This window comes from Dendropsophus ebraccatus, chromosome 2 (genome assembly GCF_027789765.1).
Source record: "Dendropsophus ebraccatus isolate aDenEbr1 chromosome 2, aDenEbr1.pat, whole genome shotgun sequence".
Classification (NCBI taxonomy): Eukaryota; Metazoa; Chordata; class Amphibia; order Anura; family Hylidae; genus Dendropsophus; species Dendropsophus ebraccatus.
The window spans coordinates 138924402-138947534 of record NC_091455.1 but is presented as its reverse complement, the minus strand read 5'-3'; the positions used below and the strand labels follow the sequence as shown (position 1 = coordinate 138947534).

The 23133-nt window shown below is 47.1% G+C and overlaps 1 protein-coding gene across 4 annotated transcripts in view; it reads right to left on the bottom strand.

The window, feature by feature from the left end:
- Window positions 1-20793, bottom strand: part of HECW1 (HECT, C2 and WW domain containing E3 ubiquitin protein ligase 1) — a 270057-nt gene extending 249264 nt beyond the window's left edge. The window contains exons 1-2 of one of the 4 annotated variants that reach the window (XM_069960324.1): window positions 20723-20773; window positions 13234-13400 (exon numbers count right to left, since the gene is read on the bottom strand). Coding sequence is in view for 1 of the 4 variants with exons in the window: in XM_069960322.1 (XP_069816423.1) it covers window positions 20723-20770 (48 nt within the window). In the remaining 3 variants the exon portion in view is untranslated. Of the gene's footprint in view, window positions 1-6490; window positions 6518-13233; window positions 13401-20722 lie in introns of those variants that run through there. The other 3 variants (XM_069960322.1, XM_069960326.1, XM_069960325.1) reach the window with 3 other exon arrangements.
- Window positions 20794-23133: the final 2340 nt, after the last annotated feature.

Sequence of the window (23133 nt, the reverse complement as noted above, 5' to 3'; positions counted from 1 at the left end):
AGGAGGTCACATAGAGTCAGGGCTACCCACTAAATGAGGGTGTAAAGGGGACAATACAGATGTGCAGCGTGTATAGAGATGGAGATGGTGTCAGAGTGTGGAGCCTAATATGTCTGTCTGGCAGATTCTGTGGATTCGTGGCTCGGAGAAGTTCTCATAACGGCCCAGGACGGATGGAGAAGATGATGAAAAGGAAAGAACTCCGATCAGAAAAGACGTCTCCTGTGAGTCACCTGATATAACTGCACAGGAATGTATATGGTGTATAGAGCCTGTGTAGAGCTGGGGCCACCTCTATATGACTGGATGAGGTGATTTAGTGTACTGGATTTGGTCAGTAACAATATGGTGGTGATGGTAGTGGTTGTGGTGTGGCGGTAATGTTTCCTCCCTATATACTGGTATTACTGGTAATATTGGTCTCAGTATACAGGATTTGGTCGGTAACAGTATGGCGGTAATAGGTAATATCTGTCTTGGTGTGTGTGTGTCTGTATATATATATATATATATATATATATATATATATATATATACACATACATACATACATACAGTGGTACCTTGGTTTAAGAGTAACTTCGTTTAAGAGCGTTTTGGTTTAAGAGCTCACAGTTTTTCAAAATTGTGACTTGGTTTAAGAGCATTGCTTTGGTTTAAGAACTTCCTGTATTGGGTGGGAGCGCGAGTGGAGAAGGGGCATGGCCTGCATAGCGGGGTCTACAGCACTGTACTCTAAACACCTTCCAAATCATAGCAGATCCCCTTCAGGCTGGGGCTTACATCAGGGGACAGGACTGTGGAGGTAATCTCTTCATAGCTGTAACCTCTCTCTCCCCGGACAGAGAGTGCTGCATGTATGTGCCCACATCTGTCCTGCTCATTCCTTCATGCTCCCTGCAGTCTCTGTCAGCCCTTGTGTTTCCCATCCTCTCCATTACTGTACAGTACAGAATAATAAATATATTTGGGGTGTGGAACCAATTGTCTGCATTTACATGATTTCTTATAGGAAAATTTGCTTTGGTTTAAGAGTGGATTTGGATTACAAGCACGGTCCTGGAACGAATTATGCTCATAATCCAAGGCACCACTGTGTGTGTGTATATGTATATATACATATATATATATATATATATATATATATATACACACACACAACAATAGCATCACTTGGTCGTGAAAGGAGGGGGGGGGCCCAAGTTGGCCTCTCGCACCAGGGCCCAGGAGACATTAGCTACGCCCCTGGTGAGTGACATCCCTGTATACTGTGCATAGAGTGAGTGACATCCCTGTATACTGTGCATATAGTGAGTGACATCCCTGTATACTGTGCATATTCTGAGTGACATCCCGGTATACTGTGCATATACTTAGTGACATCCCTGTATACTGTGCATATACTGAGTGACATCCCTGTATGTTGTGGCTATACTATGTGGGGGCTAGCTACACAGGGACCTACACTATGTGAGGGCTGGCTACACAGGGACCTATACTATGTGGGGGTAGGCTACACAGGGACCTATACTATGTGGGGGGCTACACTGGGGGGGAGGTAATATGTTGTGACTATTCTATGTGGGGGCTGGCTACATAGAGAACTATACTATGTGGGGGATACAAGAAGGGGGGGAAATAATACGTTGTGGCTATACTATGTGGGGGCTACAAAGGGGGGATATACTATGGGGGCTACACAGGGCGAAAGGGCTATACTATGTGGGGGGGGGCAGATATTATGTGGGACTGCACAGGGCATCTACATTATGTGTGGGGGGCTATATCATTCAGGGGCTGTACATGGGGACCTGTGCTATATAAGTTCTGCTGCTCAGTGGGACCTATGGTATATGGGGACTGCTGCACAGGGGAGCTTACTATAGGGGAGCATTGAAGTCGCCTATATAATGACAATACACAGAGAGGGTCTAATACTATATGGACACGCTGCTTGACTACTATTTGGAGGCAAATATTGGGCCTGACTGCTTATGTGGGAGCACAGAGGGGGCACTGTTACTGTGTAAAGCAATGGGGACTATAAGGTTATGATGAGGTATAAGGTTAGGATGGTGCTGAAGCGTGGAGCCTAAAGTGTTTGTCTTGCAGATTATGGGGAGACAAGTGATGGCTGGAGAAATCTTCATGATGGGCTGAGCCAGATGGAAAGAAAAGAAAAAAAAACAGACAATTTTGACTACCAAAAGGTCTCTTATGATTCATGTAGAGAAGACGCCTCCTGTAAGTCACTGAATGTAACTGCACAATCATGCATAATCACTTTTTGGGTGCATTCACACCACTGGCGGAACTACCACCGTAGCAGCCATAGCGGCTGCTACGGGGCCCCGCCGCATCAGGGGGCCCGTGACGCGGGTCCCGTGCTCCTCCTGACCCGGCGACTCCTTTCCCCAACCATAGGGAAAAGGAGTCACTGGGCCAGGAGGAGCACGGGAACGACCGACAGCGCTCCTGTCAGTCCCCCGTCTGATGCGCGGCTGCCGGGGGTTGTCGCGTCCTATCCCCGGCAGCGCGCGTATCATAGAGCTCTCTGTGTGCCGGAAGTCGCGGCCGCAGCACAAGCCCACAGAGAGCTCTATGATACGCGCGCTGCCGGGGATAGGACGCGACACCCCCGGCAGCCACGCATCAGACGGGGGACTGACAGGAAAAAGGCTCGACGGGGGAGCGCGTTGTAAGGTGAGTTTGTTTGTTTTTTTTAAACCTGCTTTTCGGGGGGGGGGGGGGGAGGAGAGAGAAGGGGGCATCTACAAGGGGGATGGGGAGAAGAGGGCATCTATAAGGAAGGGGGGGAGAGGAGGACATCTATAAGGGGGATGGGGAGAAGAGGGCATCTATAAGGAAGGGGGGGAGAGGAGGGCATCTATAAGGAAGGGGGGGAGAGGAGGGCATCTATAAGGAAGGGGGGGAGAGGAGGGCATCTATAAGGAAGGGGGGAGAGGAGGGCATCTATAAGGAAGGGGGGGAGAGGGGACTGCATCTATAAGGAAGGGGGGGAGAGGGGGACATCTATAAGGAAGGGGGGAGAGGGGACTGCATCTATAAGGAAGGGGGGGAGAGGGGGACATCTATAAGGAAGGAAGAAGGGGGCATCTATAAGGAAGGGGGGGAGAGGGGGACATCTATAAGGAAGGGGGGAGAGGGGGACATCTATAAGGGAGGGAGAAGGGGGCATCTATAAGGAAGGGGGGGGAGAGGGAGACATCTATAAGGGAGGGAGAAGAGGGCATCTATAAGGAAGGGGGGGAGAGGAGGGCATCTATAAGGAAGGGGGGGGAGAGAAGGGGGCATCTATAAGGAAGGGGGGAGAGGAGGGCATCTATAAGGAAGGGGGGAGAGGGAGACATCTATAAGGAAGGGGGGAGAGGGGGACATCTATAAGGGAGGGGGGAGAGGGGGATATCTATAAGGAAGGGGGGGAGAGGAGGGCATCTATAAGGAAGGGGGGAGAGGGGGACATCTATAAGGAAGGGGGGAGAGGAGGGCATCTATAAGGAAGGGGGGAGAGGGGGACATCTATAAGGAAGGGGGGATAGGAGGGCATCTATAAGGAAGAGGGGGAGAGGGGGACATCTATAAGGAAGGGAGAAGGGGGCATCTATAAGGAAGGGGGGGGGAGAGGAGGGCATCTATAAGGAAGGGGGGGAGAGGGACATGTATAAGGAAGGGGGGGGAGAGGGGGACATCTATAAGGGGGATGGGGAGAAGAGGGCATCTATAAGGAAGGGAGGGAGAGGGAGACATCTATAAGGGAGGGAGAAGAGGGCATCTATAAGGAAGGGGGGGAGAGGAGGGCATCTATAAGGAAGGGGGGAGAGAGAAGGGGGCATCTATAAGGAAGGGGGGGAGAGGAGGGCATCTATAAGGAAGGGGGGAGAGGAGGGCATCTATAAGGAAGGGGGGAGAGGGAGACATCTATAAGGAAGGGGGGGACATCTATAAGGGAGGGGGGGAGAGGGGGATATCTATAAGGAAGGGGGGGGAGAGGAGGGCATCTATGAGGAAGGGGGGGAGAGGGGGACATCTATAAGGAAGGGGGGAGAGGAGGGCATCTATAAGGAAGGGGGGAGAGGGGGACATCTATAAGGAAGGGGGGATAGGAGGGCATCTATAAGGAAGGGGGGGGGGAGAGGGAGACATCTATAAGGAAGGGAGAAGGGGGCATCTATAAGGAAGGGGGGAGAGGGACATCTATAAGGAAGGGGGGGAGAGGGGGACATCTATAAGGGGGATGGGGAGAAGAGGGCATCTATAAGGAAGGGGGGGAGAGGGGGACATCTATAAGGGGGATGGGGAGAAGAGGGCATCTATAAGGAAGGGGGGGAGAGGGGGACATCTATAAGGAAGGGGGGGGAGAGGGGGACATCTATAAGGAAGGGAGAAGGGGGCATCTATAAGGAAGGGGGGGAGAGGGGGACATCTATAAGGAAGGGGGGGATAGGAGGGCATCTATAAGGAAGGGGGGGATAGGAGGGTATCTATAAGGAAGGGAGAAGGGGGCATCTATAAGGAAGGGGGAGAGGGGGACATCTATAAGGAAGGGGGGGAGAGGAGGGCATCTATAAGGAAGGGGGGGAGAGGGGGACATCTATAAGGTAGGGGGGAGAGGAGGGCATCTATAAGGAAGGGGGGAGAGGGGGACATCTATAAGGAAGGGGGGGAGAGGGGGACATCTATAAGGGAGGGGGGGGAGAGGAGGGCATCTATAAGGAAGGGGGGAGAGGGGGACATCTATAAGGGAGGGGGGAGAGGGAGACATCTATAAGGGAGGGAGAAGGGGGCATCTATAAGGAAGGGGGGAGAGGGGGACATCTATAAGGGAGGGAGAAGGGGGGGCATCTATAAGGGAGTGGGGGAGAGGAGGGCATCTATAAGGGAGGGGGGAGAGGAGGGCATCTATAAGGAAGGGGGGAGAGGGGGACATCTATAAGGGAGGGGGGGAGAGGGGGCATCTATAAGGGAGGGGGGAGAGGAGGGCATCTATAAGGAAGGGGGGAGAGGGGGACATCTATAAGGGAGGGAGAAGAGGGACATCTATAAGGGGGGGGGCAACATAGGGGGAGAGGGGGCCATCTATAAGGGGACAACATAGGGGAGAGGAGCACAACATAGGGGAGAGGAGCACAACATAGGGGAGAGGGATATTATAAAGGGACAACATTGGGGGAGAGGGGAACATCTATAAAGGGACAATATAGGGGGAGAGGGGGCCATCTATAAGAGGACAACATAGGAGGGGCCATCTATTGGGGGGCAACATAGGGAACCATCTATTAGGGGACAACATGGGGGACAGCATGGGGGGCTTCTATAAGGGGGGCAACATAAGGGGGCTATTTATAAGGAGGGGCGACAGAGAGGATGGCCATATAATAAAATGGGATCACATAGAGTCAGCCTTCCCACTAAATGAGGGTGTAAAGGGGCCAATGCAGATGTGCAGTATAAAGAGATGAGGATGGGGCCAGTGTGAGGAGACTAATATGTTTTTCTGGCAGATTCTGTGGATTTGTGGCTCGGAGAAGGAGATGGAGAAGAAAATGAAAAGGGAAGAACTCCGATCAGAGAAGACGTCCCCTGTAAGTCACCTGATATAACTGTACTGTAATTTATATGGTGTACAGGACCTGTGTAGAGCTGAATGTGTTGATGGCGTAGTGGTCGATCGAGAGGGGGCGGGCGGGGGGTGGGGGGGCCCAATCAAAAGTTTGCTATGGGGCCCAGCCATTTCTAGTTACGCCCCTGATTCACACGTAGAGGATCTGCAGCAGATTTGATGCTGGGTTCCGTCATTGAGTAACAAAGCTATCTGCAGCATCAAATCTGCTGCAGATCCTGTATGTGTGAACACACTCTTAAGGTCTGTAGATCCTTTGTATAGCTGGATCTCTACCTCTATTTGGTCACTGCTAGAGAGGAGTGACCTTACAGTAAGTTTAGGTTCACATGAACCCAAATGCTCTGAACTTCAGAGAGAGTGTTTTCTTGGTAAACATTACACTTTATAATCCCAGCAGAAAATTCACCATATGTCCATTGATACTTCCCATTAGTATCTTGCAGAATGAATATAGACATTGTTGGTTTCCTTAAAATAGCAGGTGATCTGATTTTCTTTTAACCAACCATATTTATTTTGACCTGATGTACATAACAGATATCCTCTGTGTATCAGCAGCTAAAGTGAGTACAATAGAAGTACTATGGCTTTGGAAATATAGTATGTGGCAGAAACTATAACAACACCCAAGAGAAAACAACAATTACACTGCATCTAGGGATTGTGGGCAGCTCCATACAGATGCTCACCATAATTATGAGCTGTTTCTTTATTTCTATTCATTTAGGGATAGGCACATTATTTCTATGTGGCTTTTAAGGAACATATTTTCTCCTGGGCTGTAAAACAATACACAGATATACACACAAGGGCACTCACACAACATGCGCTCAATGCTATGTATACCTTCACACTCATTTCTGTTTCCGGTGTATCTAAAATAAAAAAAGAAGCAATTTTGCAAAAAAACAAAAAAAAAAACCCTATTATTAAACACTTCCCACAATATCATGTATGCAATGCCACATCAACGGACATTGTATACATGATATTGTTTATATATATATATATATATATATATATATATATATATATATATATATATATATTGTGGACATGTCACGGGAGAAGTGCTCGAGGGGATGTACATCTCACCCAGGTTAATACGTAGCGTGAGATGGTGAGTCCAGGAGGCATCTGTGCTCAGCAGTGTTATGCTGCTGAGCTATTATTTATTATTGCCGGGCCTGGACTTACATGGAATGACAGGTAGGTTTTGGTAGTGGGACTTGCCATTCCCTCCCCCCGATCCAGGTCAGGTTTTGGGGTCAGGTGTCTCTGACCCTAATCAGCCTGACAAGGTAAAAGCCCTGCAGAGGATCCAGTGTTTGCTCTCAGCCTGGAGTGAACAGCCTGGGTGCTGTGTTTGCTGGGAGCAAAGAATACTGCCGCTGCTGGGGCTTATTCATACCGTGCGATACCGCTGATCGAAGTGTCAGATAGGTGACCTGTTGGTTAGCAAGTGCCCAGATGGGCAAGACCCTTTTGTTTGTTTTTAAAGCACGGTGTTGCTGTATTTCTGTTTTCTGGACTGTTTATGCTGCAAATAAACGCCAAGCTGTTATTTTACGAAGCCAAGTCTGCTGTGAACTGTGTCCAAACACACCATCCCCCGGGAAGATCCCTACAATATAATCAGTTATATTGCCTTTTATCTCTCCTTCTCTCTTGCTTAGAGCGCTATAACAAGGGGGAGTATAGATGGATATTGCCCTGTGTAGTAGGACTAGCACATCTCCTCTGTGGGTGTGCACCTGACAGCTGACTGCAGGATAGGGTGGTACAAATGATGAAGTAAGCCTGAAGGCTTTGTAAATGAGTGCCAATCACCAAGACTCATTAACAGATGGCCTCAGGTTGTCTAATAAAGCCCATAACTACTAAATGTATATACGTTTTAAAGATGGCTTCCTGCTATTGAGCTGAAACCTTCATTGTCAATATGCAGTGTATTACATTTTATCCTGGTTGGGGATGTCCACATAGGTCCACTGCTTGTTACAGTATCGGCACAGTCATCACCAGGGCTGTTTCTGCAATGAGGTGAAATGAGTTTATTGCTCAGGCGGCAGATCTGTAGACTCTCTGAAAGGCGGCATTTTTTAGGGAATGGCCATAAATTATTCTGCCTACTATACATCACTGACTTCATTGACCCCATTACCTGCAAATGATGGCTGGACAAAGATGTAAAACACAAGTTTGGACTGCAAACACTTTGCAGGAATTGATATATGCTTTAGACATCAATTCACTACACTACAAGTGATCACTACCCCTTTATATGGAGCACAAGGTGTAATGGTAGTATGACCATAAATAAGATCACAATGAGTAGTCACAATGCATTCACATATATTACACAGCAAAAAGAAAGTGCACCGGCACTACAGATCGCAAGATTACGCCACTTGAGAAAGCGCTTGTAAGTGAGAAACATGCGTGGGCCAGGAGTGAGGTCCTCACAGATGTTCCTGCGTTGTACTGTCTGATGGAAGAATAAGGCTATGTTCACACACCGTTAGAGACCGGCCGTTCCGTGACCCTGTGTCATGGAACGGCCAGTCTCTGCCCGAATCATCGCAGCCGGTACTTAAGTACCGGCCGGATGATCCGTCCGGCAGCGGAGCTCTAATGCGGCGCATCAGCGCGCGCCCGCATCAGAGCTTACCATAGCACACAGTGAAGCGAGTGGCCGGAGCCGCTTGCTTCACTGTGTGCACTGACAGGTCCTTCTGTGTCCGGAATTCACTGAATTCCGGCCGCAGAAAACTGACATGTCAGTTTTTTGCGGCCCCGCATGGGCTCCAGGCCGGAGCGCATACGATGTGTGTACGCTCCAGCCGGGATCCCATTCATCAATAGGCATTGTTCCACCCTGCAAAACTACGGCCGTAGTTCTGCGGCGAGAACTACGGCCGTAGTTGTACGTTGTGTAAACATAGCCTAAAGGTGGAATCTTTTTAAGGTGATGTGCCGTTCGCCAATGTCTTCTACATGTGGCATTCACATATATTCCAAGTGCTTTTAATCCTAGAGAAGCAATAAAGATTGAAGAATTGTATACACACTGGTGGAATTGGAAACTTTTAAACTTTTTCTGGGAGGGCATTTCAGGTTTTGCCTCAGGCAGCAGAAAACCTAGAATTGGCCCTGGGCATCACAATAAAGCAAAAAAAACCCTATAGCTTTGTATTTGTGTGTATAAAATAAATAGTAATATCAGATGTATCTATAAGATACATCTTCTGCTAATATGTATCAATGCTCTCCTTTTGTGACAGTATCACAAGGATTAGTTTTCTAAACCTCTCTCCCTCCCCTTTGATCATTCCTATTCCTTTCATTATCACATAAAGTCATAAAACCAGCAGGGAAGGTGTAACCGCTTTGCTCCCTCTCCTGGGGCATACACTGACTGCACCTAAAAGCGCCCTCTGTAATTGGAATCACTTTCCTCTAGTCAGTTCTCATAACACAAAAAACACCTTAGCACTGAGAGCAGAAGGAATCCAGCAGTGATAGTGAGTATATAAATGATTACTAATAGCACATGGTCTTCTCAGCAAACACTAAAAAATGCTAGGTAAAAGATCAATACAATCTCTGTAAAAAAAAGACAAAAACAGATTTTCCTATAGTTTTTGGTAAAAAAAATAAAACTACAAAAAAATCCTATAATTGTAAATACATTTATTTTTTAGGAACAATAGTAAATACAGGGCACATCCCTGCCCTGTAGGCCGTACGTGGCTGGCTCTACTATGGCTTAAAGAGCCAGACTATTTGCTCTTTGCCAATTGTCCCCACCTATATTTCCTCAGGCATTGCATTTCAGTGTACCAGTTCCCTTGCTACTGTTCCTAGACTCTGTTTTTTCCTGTCGCCTGCCCTGACCTGTCTGCCTGTCCCAACTTTGCGTTTGTCCCACATCTCTTTACCTCACTTCACCTCGCCACCTACGCAAGCAGGTCGCGTCAGGAGTAGCAACCTGAGGGTTGCCTGCCACAGCAAGCCTTATCCTGCCCTGTGGCGGGCTCTGGTGAAGACCAGCAGCCCCTTAAACTTCGCTCCCTAGTGCAGCTTACTCCATCACTTGCGCAGACCTGGCGGATCCATTATACTCCAACCGTTACAATTAGATTCATCCATTAACCCCTGGCAAGGTGTCTGATATCCATGACATTGAGTGGTCACTTAACAGAATCAACTAATTGCTCAGCAATCCCAACAGATGTAGCAACTGTCCATAATGATGCAGGAACTTCTGTTGGCTCAGCAATCTCCACCATCTACAGCTCCGCCTCCAGCACCCGCCTTAGGGCCTAATCTTCGTCTGGTGCTTCAAGCCAAATATGACAAGGATTCCAAGTCATGCAGAGGCTTCATGACGCAGTGCACCATGCACATTGAGCTCATGGTATACCAATTCACCACAGAGTGATCCAAGGTCACATTCGTCATCAGAATTTTCTCAGGTTTGATTACCTTCAAGGAGCCCAGATTTTTTCCAAGCTTGATCTGCAGGGTGTCCACAATTTAATTTGCATTCATGAGGTTGACTTCAATACTCAGGACATGCACCATGAGTATTTAATGATATTGTTTGGGCTTTGCAACACCCTGGCAGTCTTTTGGGACTTTGTAAACTAAATTTTTCATGACCTTCTTTACTCCTGTGTATTTGTATATCTGCATGACTCCAACTCCTCCAACTTGGACTCCCATATTAACCGATAAATATTTGGCCCTAATGCATCTCAGGGAGAATCGCCTTTATGGCAAACTGGAAAAATGCCTGTTCCATCAGTCCAGCCTTCCTTTCCTCAGCTATATTGTCTCTGACAAGTACCTTCAAATGGATCCGGTCAAACTCTCAGCTGTACTTCAATAGCCCCACCCTAACAGCCTCCGGGCTATCCAGCATTTTTTTTAGGTTTTGCTATAAGTGTCAGTATATTCCACACATTACTCTATGGTGGTAGCACTTGTAGAACTTACCCAAAAGAATAACAACCCAAAGTCATGGCTTCCAGAGACAGGAGAGGCTTTCCTTCGCCTAAAGTCAGTCTTGCTTCGGCTTCCATCCTGTCATGCCTGGATCCTTTGAGGTCCTTCTGCTTGGAGCTGGATGCATTCTCGGTAGGTGCTGGGGCAGTTCTTACCCATAAGGTTGCTAGGGGCAAGATCTGAACTTGTGGTTTCTTCTCCAAGACCTTTTCTCCAGCAGAGAAAAACAATACAATTGGTGATCGTGAACTCTTTAAAATAAAGATGGCACTTAAAGGGGTTTTCCAGTGCTACAAAAACATGGCCACTTTCCCCCTACTGTTGTCTCCAGTTTGGGTAGGGTTTTAAAACTCAGTTCCATTGAAGTTCCATTGCAAATTAAATGGCCAGGTTGAGAGGTTCCATTGCAATTAAATGGCCAGGTTGAGAGGTTAAATCGGATCCTAGAATGCCACTTTTTGCCTGCTCTTCAGGACAATTGGCCCAGTTTGTTACCTTGGGCAGAATTCTTGAATAATCATCATGATTATAGCTGCATGGCAGAGTCTCCATTGTTCATTGTTTATGCATGGCATCCTCAACTTCCACTGCTTCTGCCCTCTTCTTCGGATGTTCCCACTGTTGATAACTTGGCTTCTTGCCAATTGTTTCCACCTATATATTTCCTCCCTTTCCTGACCTCAGTGCTGGATCTTTAGTGCCTTCTAGCCTAAGAGAAAGTATTCCTTGTCAGTCATTGCATTTCAGTGTACCAGCTCCCTTGCTATCGTTCCTAGACTCCTGTCCCTGTCTTTGCATTTGACTCATGTCTCTGTACCTTGCTTCACCTCGCCTCTATGTAATCAAGTTGCGCCAGGGGTAGCGGTCTGGGGGTCACCTGCCATAGCAAGCCCATCCAGCCTTGTGGCGGGCTCTAGTGAAGACCAGCGGCCCCTTAGACTCCGCTATCTGGTGCAGCTTACTCCATTGCTTGCACAGACCCAGCAGATTCACTATACTCCAGCCATTACAAGAACATAGTCTATGAGTGACTACATTCACTCACTTTTTACTTTTTATCTTGCTGGACTCACAAGCATTTTTTAACTAGGATCCTGACATATACCAGCAATGTGAAGTCAGATGGTTTTGTGACCTTAACCCCTTAGCGACCCAGGACGTATCTGATACGTCATGGTGCCGCGGGGGGTGTTCAGAGCGGGGTCCCGCCAGGACCCTGCTCTGAACGGCGCTGATCCCGGCTGACATGTGCAGCCGGGCAGTGCCTCTATTAGCAGGCGCGGGTCCCGTTGCCACGCCGGCTAATTAAGCCTCTAAGTCCAGCTATCAAACCTGACAGCTGCACTTAGAGGCTTTCCTACATGCGATCGCGGGGGGGAGATCCGTTCTTCTGCCCGTGCCGGGCCTCAGCGCCGGAATGACGCTGATCCCGACTCGGCAATAGACTGCTATGGCCTGCAGCAGGCCACAGCAATCTATGACCGATCGGATCGATCTTTATGAGAGATCAGTGCTGTCTATATACAAGTAAAAATGTTTTTTTATTAATAAAAAATCCCCTCCCCTATTAAAAGTCCAAATCACCCCCCTTTTCCCATTTTATAAATATAAATAAATAAACAAATAAACAAACATGTTTGGTTTCACCGCGCGCGTAATCGCCCGAACTATTAATTAATCCCATTCCTGATCTCGCACGGTAAACGGCGTAAGCGCAAAAAATTCCAAAGTGCAAAATTGCGCATTTTTAGTCGCATCAAATCCAGAAATTTTTTTTATAAAAAGTGATCAAAAAGTCGTATATGCGCAATCAAGGTACCGATAGAAAGAACGCATCATGGCGCAAAGAATGACACCTCACACAGCCCCATAGACCAAAGGATAAAAGCGTTATAAGCCTGGGAATAGAGCGATTTTAAGGAACATAAATTTGTTAACAATGGTTTGAATTTTTTACAAGCCATCAGATAATATAAAAGTTATACATGTTATATATCGTAATTGTAACGACTCGAGGAACATATATAACAAGTCAGTTTTACCATAGGGCGAACGGCGTAAATGCAAAACTCCTCGAAATACAAACAAATTCCTTTTTTTTTTCAATTTGACAGCGCATATGATTTTTTTCCGGTTTTGCAGCATATGTTATGGAAAAATAATGCCTGTCATTGCAAAATACAATTGGTTTAGCAAAAAATAAGCGCTCATATACATCTCTAGGGGAAAAAATGCAAGCACTATGGACTTTTGAACATAAAGTGGAAAAAGCAAAAGTGCAAAAACAAAAATTGGCTTTGACCTTAAGGGGTTAAAGCATAACTGTCATTTCAGGGTAATTTTTCTGAAAACAATAAATATAAATAGTACAAGCGATTTTAAGAAACTCTGTAATAGGTTTTATATGCCAAAAGAGTTTCCTTCTGTACTAAAAAAGCTGTTTTTCTAGGTCCCCCCTGACTGCAGGATTTCTGTGACCATTATGTGGCTATGGTGAGGGGAGGGGCTGAGAGGATTGAGTCCTGCACAGCACAACACCCTGCAATCTTCTCTCAGCAAGTTCCTAGATAAGCACTTACCTTTCTGACCCCTGAATCCAGCATTTTAGGTGCCCAGATAGTCTACAAACAGCTGACCTTCATGTCTCTTCTTCCTGCTAGCTCATCTCACTCGGCCCCTCCATAGGATATAATGGAGACAGCAGAACACGTCTTCACTGGCTTCTCTGTAATGAAGACGGCTTTGCCTGATAATGCACAGATAAGAAGTGAGGAGGGGAGGCTGGGAGATTGCTTCTTGAGTACAGAAAGAGGCTTTTTCAGCAATAAAAAAAAAGAAAAAGACAGTTATACTTTAAAACATAAAATTGCTCCATGTGTAGACAAGTTGGTGTTGTATAAATGAATGGAAATAAAATGATTGGTCAATTAAAAATTATTTGAATTAACTCAGCCGGGTAACCCCCATTAAGTTTGAAGCAACTACGCTATGACTTTTCTAGCCCCCAGTAATCATTCAATAATTGGCCAACAATGTAATCCATGATAGCTTCAAGTCTGCCAGAAATGGAACTGTTCTTTGCAGGGGTCCTCTACTCGGATGCGAGCAGATGTGGTTCCAAGCTGTCTTTCTATGAGCCTGTTTACAGAAATGCATATTTGGGACTTATATCCCACTTCTTCTGGATTATTCATAACAAAAAAATTTATAAAAGTTTCACATTCCTGCAAAGTGCTAGTAAGCAAAAATACCATTTACTAGAAGTCAAAGCACTGGATTTTAGTGTTGTAAATGTGCTCCATAGATGCCATGTGAACCTGGAGTAATGTCAATTCCATATATGTGAACTCAAAAATAAAAATAAACCTAGCATAAATAGTTCCAAAAAAGTCTTATTTACTAATGAATCTAAAGTCCCTTGAACATTGGTTGATGGCTGTATAATAAAAAGTGCTGATCAACGACATTGGCTCTCACTTAATGAACCATCACATGACTCAATCATTCATAGCTTCTCTGGGTCGATAAATCGGTCATCATTGTGGGCAGCACATTACCCACTTACACAGGGCTATGTTTGCGGATAATGGTGACTTAAATGCTCATGCAAAGTAGTCAGTGAACAATCATTTTCTCACTCTCTGGTTGATTTCTGATCCTTTAACATAGGTCTTTTATTGTGCAACCAATAATTGGCCCGTGTAATGCTGCATTTACACAGAACGATAATTCACCCGATCGTATGATTAACGACTTCGAAGTATCGACTTTTTTTTATAATGATCAGCGTTTAGACGGAACGATACATTGTACGGAAAATTTGTTTTGCGATTGTTTTGCCTATCTCGCACATAGGTAAAATCGGTGAACGAATGATCTGCGAATTTTTTGCGAACGACGATTTAAGAACATGTTTAAAGATCAAAATGAACGATTTCTCGCTCATCGCTCGATTGTTCACTGCGTTTACACGTACGATTATCGTTTGAATTCGATCGTTATCGTGAAAATTCGCACAAAAATCGTTCCGTGTAAACGCAGCATTGAGGCCTTAACTACAGATATACAGAGCCTTTAGTTTGCCTTAATTATACTGTGTTATGAAGCTCTGACCCCTCCTTTTTCTGTCCTTGCCTACCTGCTGGGCAGTGTTCTTATCCATAAGATTGCGTATTATCAAGAGACATGTGACCTACATGACCTTGTCTCCACTGTGTCTTTGCAGTGCAATGTAATGTAAATCAGGAAATGTGTCACAAAATGAAGAAAAATTCCCTTCTGAGATCTATGCTTTATTAATTTTTATTAAAATTGGAAAATATACACAGTTGCACCATAGTGCCCTATACTGTCCTCTAGCCTTAAAGGACAAGTGCCATGAAAAACTTTTTCCCAGTAATTGAAGCACATTACAAAGTTATATAACTCTGTAATATGCTTCAATCACCTATCTGCCTCCCTTCCCTGTCTTTTCCCCCTCCACCCCCCACCAGGAAGTGTCCTAACTCACACAGACCTAATTACTGTCGTCACAGTCACCAGGCAGCTCCTTCTTGTGAGGATGAGTCATCAGCAGGAGGGCTGCTCTAGGTCCTGTTACAGCAGCCCCCCCTCCCCAGTCCAAGTGATGGCTTGCAGATGTTCAGCCAATGGGAGCTGAGCAAGCCTGTCACCTGACAAGGCAGGGGAGGGGGGAGGCTAGTGTAACAGGAGAAGGAGCTGAGAGAAGAGCTTGGTGACAGTGACGACAGTCATTAGGTCTGTGTGAGTTAGGACACTTCCTGGTGGGGGGTGGAGGGGGGAAAAGACAGGGAAGGGAGGCAGATAGGTGATTGAAGCATATTACACAGTTATATAACTTTGCCATGTGCTTCAATTACTGGGAAAAAGTTTTTCATGGCACTTGTCCTTTAAGTAACCCTGCCTCTCATGGCAGGACACCTGCCCTGATATCTTGTAATCAATGATCCTAGTGTCCCTCTCTATATAAGTGCCTATATTTAGTGTAATATTGTTATACAAACAATGCACACCAGTAATACCTACTATCCTAATCTCCAAGCTCCGACCTGTTTCCTTGTGTGCCAATTCATACGCCCAATTCATCAGGGAGATACTTGATTCTGGTAAAAATCCTATATTATAGGGAACCAATCACCCAGAAAATCAATGTAAAGACAAGGATATGTGCTGGTAGATCACCCAGCACACTTCCCAAATATGCCCCTGTAACCTCTGTGCCCCCCTTAATTAGACAGTATTCTTACTTTGTTCAGGTCACGCGCTGTATGTAAATGTTTGCTAAGTAGTCCAGGTGGGCATATGTAGTCCAGGTGGGCGTATGTAGTCACGGTCCGGGGGCGTATGTAGTCACGGTCCGGGGGCGTATGTAGTCACGGTCCGGGGCTGTAATCACGCCCAGAGGGGCGTGATTCGGAGGCGTGCGGTCCAGTTACGTCATCCGGCGGCTTGCGTTCCGCGTCGCGGTCCCGCCAACGTCTTTGGGAACCCGCGCAGTACGTCAGCGTCGTCTCCCGCTGTACTGCGCATGACGGCAATAGCCTCAAACTCACTGAGCGCCGGAGATCGTCGCTGGAGGCTGTTTCACCTGCTGGGCTCACCTCAATTCCTCTCTCTGCAGAAATTTGGTATTCCTCATCAGTTCTTTCTTCACTGCCACCAATGATTTACTTTGCAAACTCTCCCTGTCACCAATGATTTTATTTGCAGGTCCCCACTGCCACCAATGATTTTATTTGCAGGTCCCCACTGCCACCAATGATTTTATTTGCAGGTCCCCACTGCCATCAATGATTTTATTTGCAGGTCTTCACTGCCACCAATGTTTTTATTTGCAGGTCCCCACTGCCACCAATGATTTTATTTGCAGGTCCCCACTGCCATCAATGATTTTATTTGCAGGTCCCCACTGCCACCAACGATTAACCCCCCCCCCCCACTGCCACCAATGATAATCCCCCCACTGTCACCAATGATAATCCCCCCACTGTCACCAATGATAATCCCCCCACTGTCACCAATGATATTACTGATTATAATGGTTACTGGGGTAATAATTTGTGGGTTAGTGATAGCTAAATTAGAGCTTACCACCATGCCTAGGCTTAGTAATGGATGCCGTACACGATACGTTTTCCACTACTAAATATGTTAAAGGAGTAATAAAAAAAAAACACAGACAACCGTTTTTTTTAAATATTTTATTCTAAAAAATATCAACGCAGCTCATCTTCAATAGGGTTGTGCTGTTTTACTGTACTGAGTGTTGGAAGTTATGGTGCGTTTACACAGAGATTTATCTTACAGATTTTTGAAGCCAAAAGAAGGAACTGACTATAAACAGAGAACAGGTCATAAATGAAGGGATGAGACTTCTCCTTTTCTCAGATCCATTCCTGGCTTTGGCTTCAAAAATCTGGCCGATAAATCTCTCTGTGTAAACGCACCATAACATGAGGTGCTAATGCAATTATTGTTGGCAGTGAGGTGTGGGGGGGTTATGATTGGTGGCAGTGGGGGGGGGGGTTATGATTGGTGGCAGTGTGTGTGTGGGGGGGGGGGTTATGATTGGTGGCAGTGAGGGGGTTATCATTGGTGGCAGTGAGGGGGTTATCATTGGTGGCAGTGAGGGGGTTAATCGTTGGTGGCAGTGGGGGGATTATCATTGGTGGCAGTAAGGGGGTTAATCGTTGGTGGCAGTGGGGGGGTTATCATTGGTGGCAGTGGGGGGTTATCATTGGTGGCAGTGAGGGGGATTATCATTGGTGGGAGTGAGGGGGGTTATCATTGGTGGGAGTGAGGGGGGTTAATCGTTGGTGGCAGTGGGGGGATTATCATTGGTGGCAGTGGGGGGGGTTAATCGTTGGTGGCAGTGAGAGGGGGTTATCATTGGTGGCAGTGAAGGGGATTATCATTGGTGGCAGTGAAGGGGATTATCATTGGTAGCAGTGAGGGGGTTAATCGTTGGTGGCAGTGGGGGGGTTATAATTGGTGGCAGTGGGGGGGTTATAATTGGTGGCAGTGAGGGGGTTAATCGTTGGTGGCAGTGAGGGGGTAATCGTTGGTGGCAGTGAGGGGGTTAATCATTGGTGGCAGTGGGGGGATTATCATTGGTGACAGTGGGGGGGGTTAATCGTTGGTGGCAGTGGGGGGGGGGGTTAATCGTTGGTGGCAGTGGGGACCTGCAAATAAAATCATTGATGGCAGTGGGGACCTGCAAATAAAATCATTGATGGCAGTGGGGACCTGCAAATAAAATCATTGGTGGCAGTGGGGACCTGCAAATAAAATCATTGGTGGCAGTGGGGACCTGCAAATAAAATCATTGATGGCAGTGGGGACCTGCAAATAAAATCATTGGTGACAGGGAGAGTTTGCAAAGTAAATCATTGGTGGCAGTGAAGAAAGAACTGATGAGGAATACCAAATTTCTGCAGAGAGAGGAATTGAGGTGAGCCCAGCAGGTGAAACACAGCCTCCAGCGACGATCTCCGGCGCTAAGTGAGTTTGAGGCTATTGCCGTCATGCGCAGTACGGCGGGAGACGACACTGAACGCAAGCCGCCAGATGACGTAACTGGACCGCAAGCCTCCGAATCACGCCCCTCTGGGCGTGATTACAGCCCCGGACCGTGACTACATACGCCCCCGGACCGTGACTAGATACGCCCCCGGACCGTGACTACATACGCCCACCTGGACTACATACGCCCACCTTGACTACTTAGCAAAAATTTACATACAGCGCGTGACCTGAACAAAGTAAGAATACTGTCTAATTGAGGGGGGCACAGAGGTTACAGGGGCATATTTGGGAAGTGTGCTGGGTGATCTACCAGCACATATCCTTGTCTTTACATTGATTTTCTGGGTGATTGGTTCCCTTTAAGGTAAAACGGACTATGTGCATAAATCTTCCCTTGAGTATGAGCCTATAACCGAGGTGTCATATTGCTATACATCTAGCCCCACAATGTGCAATGCAACACTATGAAGGAGGCAGCGTGACACACCATTCAGTGGGAAAGAGAAGACAGGGGAATAAGGGTCTGAGGCTTCATAATGCCACATATTTATTCACTCATATGCAGGTACAGGCTATGTTTTAGCTCACATCTTGAGCCTTTTGGCTTGTAAAGTGCCCATGATGTGCGCAGAAAGAAGAAATTATGGTTGAAAGTCAAAGCTTGACGCAATAAACAAAAGAGAAATCTGTAGAATTTTAGCCAAAAAACACATTGATACTGATGTCCTGCCACTGATATCTAACCCTTTACTGCAAATTTATGTGCTTGTACATCTGGGGAATTGCACAGTAACAGTTTAACTCTGAGTGATGTCATTAGTGATGACAGGTCCCGGCATCCAGCCAGGGACCACTCATCATTTGGCCCACCGGGCCCATATTGCTGCAATTGGTTCATCTGTACAGGCAGACTAATCACAGGGAGGATGACAGGAGGCGCTGACCTCTGACAGTTTTTCTGGGCCCGATCTCCTCTGTGTGGGAGGAGTTTAGAGCCAGATGTGAACCGCAGAGCTGGCACAGTTACAGTACGTAAACATTAAGGGTGCCTTCACACATACAGGATCTGCAGCAGATTTGATGGTGCAGATTTGAAGTTGCAGATTCAATGCAAAGCAACTCTGGGCCATCAAATCTGCTGCGGATCTGCTGAAAATTCAAATCTGCGCCATCAAATCTGCTGCAGATCATGTACGTGTGAACGCACCCGGGGGCTGGGTTCACACTATGTATATTTGAGGCTGTATTTGGTCCTCATGTCAGGTCCTCATAGCAACCAAAACCAGGAGTGGATTGAAAACACAGAAAGGATCTGTTCACACAATGTTGAAATTGAGTGGATGGCCGCTATATAACAGTAAATAACGGCCATTATTTCAATACCACAGCCGTTGTTTTAAAATAACAGCAAATATTTGCCATTAAATGACGGCCATCCACTCAATTACAACATTATGTGAACAGAGCTTTTCTGTGTTTTCAATCCACTCCTGGTTTTGGTTGCTATACAGCCTCACAAATACAGCCTCAAATATACATAGTGTGAACCCAGCCTGTCAGGGTACAAACACACGCGGCTTATACGCTGCGTATTTACTGCTGCGATACACAGCAGATACGCAGCAGATTAGATCTAAATAACTGAACACAGTATCAAATCTGCTGCGTATCTGCTGTGTGTGTTTGTACCCTAATGCTATGTGCACACTGAGGAAAAGGGGAGGAATTCAGCTTGAAATTCAGCTTGAAATTCCTCTCGTAAAAAATGTACAGAGCAAATTCCCATTGTGTTCAATGGGTTTTCTGCTCTGTTGTTCACACTGCAGAATTTCAGAGCAGAATTTTCTGCCACAGATCTTCTAGAGGAATCCTATAGAAGTCAATGGGGGGCTTAAATTCTGCTTGAATTCTGCCTGAAAAATTTCTGCTTCAATTCCTCGAGAATTGCTCAGTGTGCACATACCCTTAGGGTATGTGCACACTGAGGAAAAGGCGAGGAATTCAGCTTGAAATTCAGCTCAAAATTCAGCTTGAAATTCCTCCCGTAAAAAATGTGCAGAGCAAAGTCCCATTGTGTTCAATGGGTTTTCTGCTCTGTTGTTCACACTGCAGAATTTCCGAGCAGAATTTTCTGCTGTAGATCTGCTAGAGGAATCCTATAGTAGTCAATGGGGGGCTTCAATTCTGCTTGAATTCTGCCTGAAAACTTTCAGCTACAATTCCTCGAGAATTGCTCAGTGTGCAAGGGCCCTTAGGGTGCGTTCACACCTACAGGATCCGCAGCAGATTTGATGGTGCAGATTTGATGCTGTGTTTAGTTATTTAAATGAAATCTGCTGTGGATCTGCTGCGGATCTGAAAATCAGCTGCGGATCCGGTGTGTGAACATACTCTTAAGGAGAAGTCTGGTGAGATTTTTTGATTTTTTATTAAGTATTGTATTGCCCCTCAAAAGTTATACAAATTACCAATATACACTTATTACGGAAAATGCTTATAAAGTGCTTTTTTCCGTGCACTTACTACTGCATCAAGGAGAGGAGGGAGAGGATGAAGGCAGAGCAGTGGCATAGCTCTAGGGGTCGCACCGGTCGTCATGGCCACCGGGCGCCTAGCTACAGGGGGCCCGCTGCACTCCCTTGCCTCTGCCTGCCTCTCTGCAGTACTCCCGAATCAGCTGTGATAGCCGATTCGGAAGAACTGCACTGAGCAGTCTGGGGTCCTGTTTCCTCCCCTATCTGTCGGGGGAGGAGGGGCGAAAGAACCTGATGCACAGACCTGAAGTAAGATAGAAGCAGAACTGCAGTGAGCTTGCAGTCTGGGCTCCTGCTGGGGTCCTGTTTACTCCACTTCCTGCTCTTCTCTGCTGTCGGTGCATGGGAGGAGGAGGTGGGGTGGAAGAACCCGTTGCCAGGACCAGGAGGAAGATGGAGGAGGGAGGCATGGAGCTGCTGACAACCAGGAGTTTCTTCAATAATAAGTGTGTGTGTGTGTGTGTGTGTGTGTGTGTGTGTCTGCCTGTCTCTGTGTATGAGAACTGTGGATGTAAACATGCAGTGTGGAAGTGTATGTGTAAAGTGTGTTTCTGTAATGTGTAATGTGCTCAGTAAATGTACAATGTGTGTTTAAAGTATGTATGTATGTACAGTATGTGTGTGTATATGATGTATGTATATGTGTATGCATGTACAGTATGTGTGTATATGATGTATGTATATGTGTATGCATGTACAGTATGTGTGTATATGATGTATGTATATGTGTATGCATGTACAGTATGTGTTTATGATGCATGAACAGTATGTATATATATGTGTATGCATCAGGCCCGGACTGGTAATCTGGCAAGCCGGGCAAATGCCCGCTAGGCTGGCCGGATTACCAGTCCGTGGGCCGCCCGGGCTGCATACTAAAAAAAAAAAAAAAAAAAAATCACTGCTGCGGCCCGCTTGTCTCTGCCTATCTGTTCCTGGCGTGCTCCTCCAATCCAATCAACGTGGATTGGATTGAAGGAGCCGGCAGGGGCGGGCCAGCCGGGCCGAGAGATGCGGGCTGCAGTGGCATGTGTGCGTCTCTGTCTCGCCCCTGGGACCGCGCGCTCAGGGGTAGGTAGTGCTGGGGGGCATGTGCTGCCCGGACCGGTCTTCCGCGCCAGTAAGAGTCCGCAGACGTGCCGCGCGCAGGCACGTCTGCAGGCACCTACACCAGGCCCCCAGCGGTGACGTAACTTCCCCGACGCACCGCTGAGGACCTGGGAGTAGAGAGAGGAGAGCCGCTGCGCTGCTGCAGCAGGAAGAAGATGCTGTGCACCGAGATCTGAAGGAAGAAGCTGCTAGGAGCGAGGTGAGGTGAGAATGTTTTTTTTTTTTTCTTTACTCCCTTCACATGTGGCCACACAGCGGCAGGGGGGGGGGGGGGGGGTTGCAGGAGGCTATTCTATATTGGGGGGATGCAGGGGGCTATTCTATATGGGGGGGGGATGCAGGGGGCTATTCTTTATGGGGGGGATGCAGGGGGCTATTCTATATTGGGGGGATGCAGGGAGGCTATTCTATATTGGGGGAATGCAGGGGGAGGCTATTCTATATAGGAGGTTGATGCAGGGGGCTATTCTATATAGGAGGGGATGCAGGGGGGCTATTCTATATAGGAGGGGGATGCAGGGGGCTATTCTATATTGGGGGAATGCAGGGGGCTATTCTATATGGGGGGATGCAGGGGGAGGCTATTCTATATTGGGGGGATGCAGGTGAGGCTATTCTATATTGGGGGGGTGCAGGGGCTATTCTATATGGGGGGGTTTGCAGGGGGAGGCTATTCTATATTGGGGGGATGCAGGGGGAGGCTATTCTATATTGGGGGGATGCAGGGGGAGGCTATTCTATATTGGGGGATGCAGGGGGAGGCTATTCTATATTGGGGGGATGCAGGAGGTTATTCTATATGGGGGGGATGCAGGGGGCTATTCTATATAGGAGGGGGATGCAGGGGGGCTATTGTATATGGGGGGATGCAGGGGGCTATTCTATATTGGGGGGATGCAGGGGAGGCTATTCTATATTGGGGGGATGCAGGGGGAGGCTATTCTATATTGGGGGGGATGCAGGGGGCTATTCTATATGGGGGGGGATGCATGGGGCTATTCTATATGGGGGGATGCAGGGAGGCTATTCTATATTGGGGGGATGCAGGGAGGCTATTCTATATTGGGGGATGCAGGGGGCTATTCTATATTGGGGGGATGCAGGGGGCTATTCTATATTGGGGGGATGCAGGGGAGGCTATTCTATATTGGGGGGATGCAGGGGGAGGCTATTCTATATTGGGAGGATGCAGGGGGGCTATTCTATATAGGGGGGATGCAGGGGGCTATTCTATATAGGAGGGGGATGCAGGGGGGCTATTCTATATGGGGGGATGCAGGGGGGCTATTC